The following is an 8,007-nucleotide window of genomic DNA, read 5'->3' on the forward strand; positions in this document are numbered from 1 at the left end:
GACGTGGCAGCTCCCTCAATTTCTTGATCTTAGGGTGGGGGCTGTCTTCGTGTAGGGAGGAGCTTTCTGGGCTCTCCATTCCTGGCGTGAAATGTTCTCCCCACCCACCCACCCATCATCTGTCATGGTGTCACAAGATCCCCAAGGCCAGGGCAGGGGATCGGCCAACGTAGGGGAGTCAGGACATCAGCGGACCCTCTCCAGAAGAGGAGGCAGGCAGACCTCCGTCCCTCTGGGGACCTGACTCAGGCTACTCCCCCCGCCTGCTGCCTTCAGCGCGGGCGCTAAGACCCAGCAGACGCGCCGGCGAGGCCTTGCGCCCTCCGGTCCGGCTGGCAGCCTTCTCGCTCCGAGAGCCGACGGCACGGAGGGGGCATGGGGTGGGCGGCGTGCGGGCTCCTGTGGCTGCTACTGGGCAGCGCCGGGGCGCAGTACGAGAAGTACAGCTTCCGGGGCTTCCCGCCCGAAGACCTGATGCCTCTGGCCGCGGCCTACGGACACGCGCTGGAGCAGTACGAGGGCGAGAGCTGGCGCGAGAGCGCGCGCTACCTGGAGGCGGCTCTGCGGCTGCACCGGCTGCTGCGGGACAGCGAGGCCTTCTGCCACGCCAACTGCAGCGGCCAGGCGCAACCGGGGGCCTCGCACCCCGCGCCCAGCCCCGACAGCGGGCGCGGCGACGAGTGGGCCCGCGAGCTGCAGCTCTTCGGCCTCGTTCTGGAGCGCGCCGCCTGCCTGCGGCGCTGCAAGCGGACGCTGCCCGCCTTCCAGGTGCCCTACCCGCCGCGGCAGCTGCTCCGCGACTTCCAGAGCCGCATGCCCTACCAGTATCTGCACTACGCGCTGTTCAAGGTGGGCGCCCCGGACCCTCGGCGTCTGCGCTCGGGCGCAGCTCCGCGCTGCTCTCGGCGTCTGGTATTCCGACCGGGCGGGAGAAGCCTTGCCCTCAACCGGAGCACGAAATCCCCTGTGCGCTCCGGGCTGCGGGCTCTGGCTTTATCGATCCCCTCGTCCCCCCAGGCTAACCGGCTGGAGAAGGCGGTGTCCGCGGCCTACACCTTCCTCCAGCGCAATCCGAAGCACGAGCTAACCGCCAAGTATCTCAACTATTACCGGGGGCTGCTGGACGCCGCAGAGGAGCCCCTCACGGACCTGGAGGCCCAGCCCTACGAGGTGGGGTGGAGGGGTAGGGGAGTGGGGCTGGCCCTGACGCTCCTCCCTGACCCCCACTTGTAGAAGAGGGGTGGGAATGGAAGTCCCCTTGACCTTCCCTGTCACCCTTTTCCACAGGCCGTGTTTCTCCGGGCCGTGAAGCTCTACAACAGCGGGGATTTCCGAAGCAGCATCGAGGACATGGAGCGGGCCCTGGCTGAGTACCTAGCTGTCTTTGCCCGATGTCTGGCCGGCTGCGAGGGGGCTCAGGAGCAGGTGGACTTCAAAGACTTCTACCCAGCCATCGCAGGTCCCTGCTCCAGACCCCTGGTTGTGGGGCTCTCTAGAGGCAGAACTACCCATAGAGCCTGAGAACCCCCAACAGACACCAAGTGGGGGTGCTGAATGAGCTCTGCTTCCCGGAGCCCTCAGTCTGTTAACTGAGACAGGTGTAGCTGTCCTGACACTTGGTGCAGAGGGCTACAGTAGGGATTCTCCAAGGTACATCAGCACTAAGAGATGGTGACATTCCAAAAGGGCCTGGGAGGGGTAGACTCCCAGACCTTTCAGGCAGAGGGCAATACAGGTGCAAAGGTGCTGAGGTGGAAAACATCCTGGCGGGTATGCAGAAAGCAACCTGTTCAGTGTGGCCAGAAATCACATCTCGTCTCAGGATCCCTAACCCTGTGGTCCCTCAAGGCGAACTGTCCTCAGCTTCTCTGGCTTCAGTTGAGCCTTAAACTCCCCCTGCCACTCTCCCAGAGGCCCCACCCTGGCTCCCTCTGGCTTTATTGTGGAGTTGAGCCAGGGATGATAAATCAGCCGGGGACATGGGACCACCCCAGGGTATGTCTTCTCAGTATCACTTACTGTTTGTGGAACACTTTATACATATTGTATCATTTCATTGTAACAACCCATTTTCTGGACACTGGAAGGCTTTCCTTCACAAGGAAACTGAGGCTTAGTAGGTAATGGTGGTTATCTGAAGTAATCTCCAACAGTGGGATTGAGTTTTTAAGCCCACCAGCTTCTTACTGCTACCTCCCACCCCCAGATCTCTTTGCAGAATCCCTGCAGTGCAAGGTGGACTGTGAGGCCAACCTGACCCCCAACGTGGGTGGCTACTTCGTGGAAAAGTTCGTGGCCACCATGTACCACTACTTGCAATTTGCCTACTATAAGTGTGAGCCTCCTGGGCCGGCTTGGACAGGGGAGGAAGGGGTGAGGGAGAGGACTGTACTGGGGACCTCACAGAGTTACAGGGAGCTGTCCCTCAGAATTGAGGACCCTGGGAGATGGGAGAGAATCTCGGTTGTGGATGGAGGGATATTGAAAAAGAACCCTGGGGACCTTGGGCAGATGAGAGGCTTCTGGGTGAGGACATAGAGCAGCCTTGAGAGAAAACTAGAGGGCACAGCACTAGGCAGTTTACAAAGCTCTGCCACATCTTTTTATCTCACTTGATTCTCTCACCAACCCCATGCAGCTGGTGTTAGGAAAAATGGACTCATTTTTCAGATAAGAAAACTGAGGCTCATAAAGGGCAAGCGGCTGGCCCCAAATTACATGGCTAATAAAAAACAGCACCAGGACTTGTGGCCTAAGAGTGTGGATCTCCTCACTGGAGGGAGACCTGGCATCCACTGAGGCCTGGGATGGACAACTTCCAAAGTTCTTGCAGTGCTGAAGGCCCAAACCTGAGACAGAGGCTGGAGTTGGAGTGGAGGGGCTGAGGACCAAGAGGCCAGGGAGACCCTTCGTGCGGTCAGATGGCAGAGAGGTTGAGAGCTGAGCTGCCAGGTTCTAATTCCCCAGTGGTGTCATTCTCCAGTTGTATGAGCTAGAGCATGTTACCTAACCTCTCTGGGCCTCAGGTATCTTGTCTGTAAAATGGGGATGATAATAACAAACCCAGTGATAAACCCAGTGCTGTTGAGTCAATTCCGACTCATAGCTACCCTATAGGACAGAGTAGAACTGCCCCATAGAGTTTCCAAGAAGCACCTGGCAGATTTGAACTGCCGACCCTTTGGTTAGCAGCCGTAGCACTTCACCACTAGCCACCAGGGTTTCCATGATAATAACAGTGAGGTTTAAATGAGTTATGCAAGGCCTGACACATGGCAAGTGCCCAGTATATGTTAGTTTGCACTGTTATTGGGTGGGGTGAGGAGCACTGGACTGAATTGGGAGATGGGGTGGGGTGGGCATGGTGGGGTTGTCCCTGAATGTGAGGAAGTGACTGGGATCCTCATTCCTGCCCTGCCCGCCCACAGTGAATGACGTGCGCCAGGCCGCCCGCAGCGCTGCCAGCTATATGCTCTTTGATCCTGAAGACAGCGTCATGCAGCAGAATTTGGTGTATTACCGCTTCCACCGGGCTCGCTGGGGGCTGGAGGAGGAGGATTTCCAGCCCCGGGAGGTGGGCACTGCCTTCCGAGGCACTCGAGGGGCACACGGCTTGATTAAAAACGCTCGGTCAGACCGTGCCTCCTTGGAAGGCTGGATGGGAAGAGGAAAGAGCATGGGTTGTGGATGGAGTCAGTCCTGGGTTCAAACCCCAGCTCCACCAGCTGTGTGGTCTTGGGAATGTCATTGACAGTCTCTGAATCTGTTGCCTCATCTGCAAAGTGGACTTGTACTGACTACCTTGCCAGCTCAGTGCCTGGGCTGTGGAAGGTACCCAATAAGTGTCCACTCCTGCTACTATCCTCCCCACCCTCATTACTATCACTTCTGACCTTTGCACTTCTTCCCTAGGGGGCCCTTAACTAGACCAAGGAGGAAACCCCCTGGAGTCTAGGGCAAGGTTGTCAAATGTGGGGCACATGATGCCACTCCTCCTTTGCATGTCAGTGGCAGACATTGCTAATCGATCGAGGCACTCTTGCTCACTGAACCCCCAGAATCCTTAACCCATCCATCACTCCTAGCAGCCATGATGATCTGATCAGCATGTGAGCTAAAACCTGTTGCCTGCTCCTTGAGCTGGAAAAGGGAAAGGGAATCCAGATTCTAGGGGTCCTGGCTGCCCGTACCATTTTCCCACCGTGCTTTCCCGCCCCTGCTCTTCCCAGGAAGCCATGCTCTACCACAATCAGACTGCTGAACTGCAGGAGCTGCTGGAATTTGCACACATGTACCTGCAGTCAGATGATGAGGTAAATGACCCCCTGTTCTCCAGGCCCGGGCCACGGTGGAGGACACCTCGGGCCTTTGCCCTGGGCCTCTGTGCCAAAGCTCAGCCCCAACCGCCAGCAGTCAGCTGCTGTGAAGCGGAAGAGGTTTGCCTGTCTGTTATCTACACCTTCCCTTCTCTCCCTGGCTCAGTGTTCTCATCCCCCCTCCCCTTTGCCCACGAGTCTGAATCCTGTCCAGCTCAGATGGCACCTCCTCCAGGAGGCCCTTGTTGCATGCCTTGGCCCTCTCCTCTGGGCTTCATTGCAACCCTGACCCTCTGTGCCTCCCTGATCTCCTTTGGCCATAACTGGAGTTATTTGCTGCGCTGGTTATTTGCATTTCAACCCTAGCCCCCTTCTCCAGCCAGTCTTCTGGAGGGTTGTGCTCCAGGACAAGATGGAGACCTGGTTATTTCCAGCCCTCCCACGGTACCTGGCACAGAGCTGGTGCTCAGAAACTGAGTTTGAATAAACAAGTAAATGAATAGATAAATGGATGAATGAGGGCTTGAGAACTTGAACTTCTCCGAGGTTTGTTGCTCAGTGGCTATTTATTCATTCCCTCCTGAGTTCACCCGTCTATGGCCTCCTCATCAAACATGGGGGCAGGGTGAACAATGGTTAGCACCCAGTTTTTGGTGCTTGCCAGACCTGGCTCTACCACTTACCAGCTAGGTAGCTTCCAGGCAAGTTTTCAGTAAGCTCTCTGAACTTCTGTCTCTTCCTCCATTGAACGGGGCAAATAATGCCCATCTCACACCATTGTTGTGGTGAGAATTAAATGAGATCAAGTGTGTAAAGCACCTTAAATAGAGCTGGCACATAGTAGGTGCTCAGTGAGTGATAGCCATTTTGATTACTGTTATTTGTTGTCTGGTGTTTGCCACGCACAGTGTTTGGGGCTGGGGTAAGTTGATGAAAGGCACAGTCTCTTTCTCAAGCAGCTCATGGTCTAGTGGGGGAGGCAGAAAAGCAAACAGAGGTCAGGATGGGGCACCAGAGGAGGGTTCTGGTCCTCGTTGAGAACCCCATCCTGGAGCTGACTCCTGGCTTTAAGGGGATATACAAGAGCTATCTAGGCACAGGGGGCTAGGGAAAACAGCAGGAGCAAGCAGTGTGCATAGAATAGCGTTCTTCTCACCAGGGGATTTATACTTAAAAGGTAAGGGGGCTGTGGAGAGGGCACTACTTATGCTAACACTGAATCTCTGCTGGTGGAGCCCACGCATCAGTTCAGGGGTAGGGTTTTGGGATAAGGACCTTTTGGGAAAAACCCTCAAATCATTCCTGTGTTAGGTCTTAACACTGGGGAGGGAGGAGCTCTGGGGACTAAGGAATAGAACTGGAGGTCCCCTTGGCCAAGAATTTGCTGTGATCTGGTGTCTCCTCCACCCCGGGCTGTTCAAGATGGTGCTGGAGGAGGCAGAGCCACCCATGGAGCCTGAGGACTCCCCACCTGACACTGAGTTTGAGGGGGAGGGTGACTATGAGGAAGGTCTCTATGCTGATTGGTGGCAGGAACCGGATGCCAAGGGCGACGAGGCTGAGGCTGGTGAGTGATTTGTGTCCTGGTGGAGGGCGTGGGGATGTGGTCAGTGCTAGAGGTTGGGACTGATGGATCCACCCACCGGGCTGCAGTGGCAGTGCTCTGTGTGTGTTCTGGGATCACTCTTCTGGAGGCGCTGCCCTGACTGGGGATGGAGGCGAGGCATCCTTCCTGGAGATGGAACCAGCATAGACCTGTTCCTGGAGAGGGTCCCTCCTGCGTGCCCCACGTTCCACCCCCCCTTTCCCAGATAGCACCCTGATACCCGTTGGGAGTGGGCAGGGGGCTAACCCCAATGCTGTCTCCTTTTCAGAGCCAGAGCCTGAACTGGCATGAGAAGGGGGCTGCCCCTGCACCTCTCAAGAGCTTGAGAAGCCTGAGCCCAATGGCGTCGCCCCTCCTCCAGCCTGGGCAGCAGTAGCAGCTATTTATTAAAAATTTAAAATGGACACAGCTGCCCGGCCCCCACCCCGTCCTGCCTGTGAGTGTGGCCTCCCCAGGCCCCATCCTGCCTCTGGACCACAGGATGGTGGTGGTGCTACAGGCCAGCAGTGGGCTAATGGGGGCCACCTGTCTCCTGAGGAGAAGGTTCCAGATCCTGGTGGTTGGCATCTTACCCCAAATTGCAGAGACAGCAGGGGGCCGCTGGGGCCGAGGAAGAGCACTGGACCTGGAGTCCAGAGGCTCCTGGTGCACTGGCAGTGGGTGCTCAATAAACCTTTGTTGTTGAGTGAGTTGCGGCACCTGGGATCCAGTCTCCCGGGGCTGAGTTGTGGAACTGCACGTCTCTCCCCAGCTCTGCGCTCGTCTTTCCTGGTCTGTAGAATGCTGTGGTGAGGAGGGCACAGTATGGTGGTTCCCACAGCCCTCTGTGGACTGCTGTTTGTGTGAGCATGCAAGTGTGAGAGCAAGTAGCATGCCATGGCTGATCCCCGCCAGGGGGCGTGAGGACCCAGTTCCTTCAGAGTCGGGAGGATGGTGGTTTCAGAATTCTAAGATGGGACGTGCTGTATGTATTTTCCTAGTTCTGCCTTGCTTTCCCCAGGGAATGTGGGGAGGGAGCCAAGGGCATTTACTTCCTGGGTTCCTTAGGGCCAGAGCGAGCATGGCTTCTGTCCATTCTCCCATCCAGAACTGCGGCTAGAGCCCGTCAGTGGCCAGAGGAGCCCTCGGGATAGGGTTTGATCACTTGGGACCTCTTGAGGAGCAGTGGGACAGGGCCAGACCTCTCTTGCCCAATCTTGCATCAGCTCCAGGGGACAGAGGGTTCAGAGGAGTGTGGGCAAGGGTGGTGCCCAGTAGCTACCTCCTCGCACCCTGCCTGACTGGTGCCCCCCTTCTCCTGAAACCTGACTGTACATCAGGAAGGGAGGTGGGGGCAAAAGGGGCTTCTATGGGCCAGGGCCAGGCAGGTGACACTTCTGCCCACTCCCTATATTCTCCCAGGAGGCTGAAGCATCTTCCCTTCCTCCTGGAAAGTGGAGTCCAAGCCAGGAAACCGAGTTCTCACCATCCACACCCTTACTCCCCCTAGATGTGCCTGGTGACCTGATCAGGCCCCACCCACCTCAGTCCCCAGGACTCCCTGCCTTGCCCTAAGCCCCTCCCCTGGGCCTTTGGTCTGGATGGGGGCTAGGAGACCCGAATCTGAGTCTGGAGCTGGGCTGGATCAAGGCTGAGGGTGCTGGTGACCTCACTCCCTCCTCCCAGAGGCGGGTCAGCTGGGGAAACCAACAGTCTGGGAGCGTCTCCCAGCAGCTCCCAGGTGCCAGAGTGGCCAGGCCAAGGGGCTCGTGCCCCACCCTGCCCCTTTCAAGCTGCTGTGTTGTCAGCTTCTGTGGGGCCCTCCCCCTGTTTCTGGGAGGGGCTGGCACTTCAGAGGGTGGGGAGCAGGGATGTGCTTGAGCGTGTCTGCGCAGATGTGTGCCTGGCGTGAGCACAGACTTCGGAATCTGGAAGGCTGGGTGTGGGTCTGAAAGTGTGTGTGTGTGTGTGTGGATGTGTGAATCTGGGTGTGAGCGCGTGCTGTGTGTGTGTTTTTGAGTGTCTGGCATTTCTCTGCACAGGGGTCTGTGTGCATGTGACAAGTGTGCTACATTCACGAATGTGGTTTCTGTAGGGTTCATGCAG

General features: G+C 57.2%; 1 protein-coding gene across 1 annotated transcript; it reads left to right on the plus strand.

Moving 5' to 3' along the window:
• The first annotated feature begins 120 nt into the window (after positions 1-120).
• On the plus strand, positions 121-6,611 carry P3H4 (prolyl 3-hydroxylase family member 4 (inactive)). The gene is made up of 8 exons (XM_003414470.4): positions 121-849; positions 1,018-1,170; positions 1,288-1,459; positions 2,207-2,335; positions 3,429-3,574; positions 4,230-4,313; positions 5,739-5,883; positions 6,191-6,611. Exons 1-8 carry the CDS (start codon positions 376-378, stop codon positions 6,211-6,213), a joined length of 1,326 nt encoding a protein of 441 aa, XP_003414518.1. The 5' UTR covers positions 121-375; the 3' UTR covers positions 6,214-6,611.
• Positions 6,612-8,007: the final 1,396 nt, after the last annotated feature.

This window comes from Loxodonta africana, chromosome 18 (genome assembly GCF_030014295.1).
Source record: "Loxodonta africana isolate mLoxAfr1 chromosome 18, mLoxAfr1.hap2, whole genome shotgun sequence".
Lineage (NCBI taxonomy): Eukaryota > Metazoa > Chordata > Mammalia > Proboscidea > Elephantidae > Loxodonta > Loxodonta africana.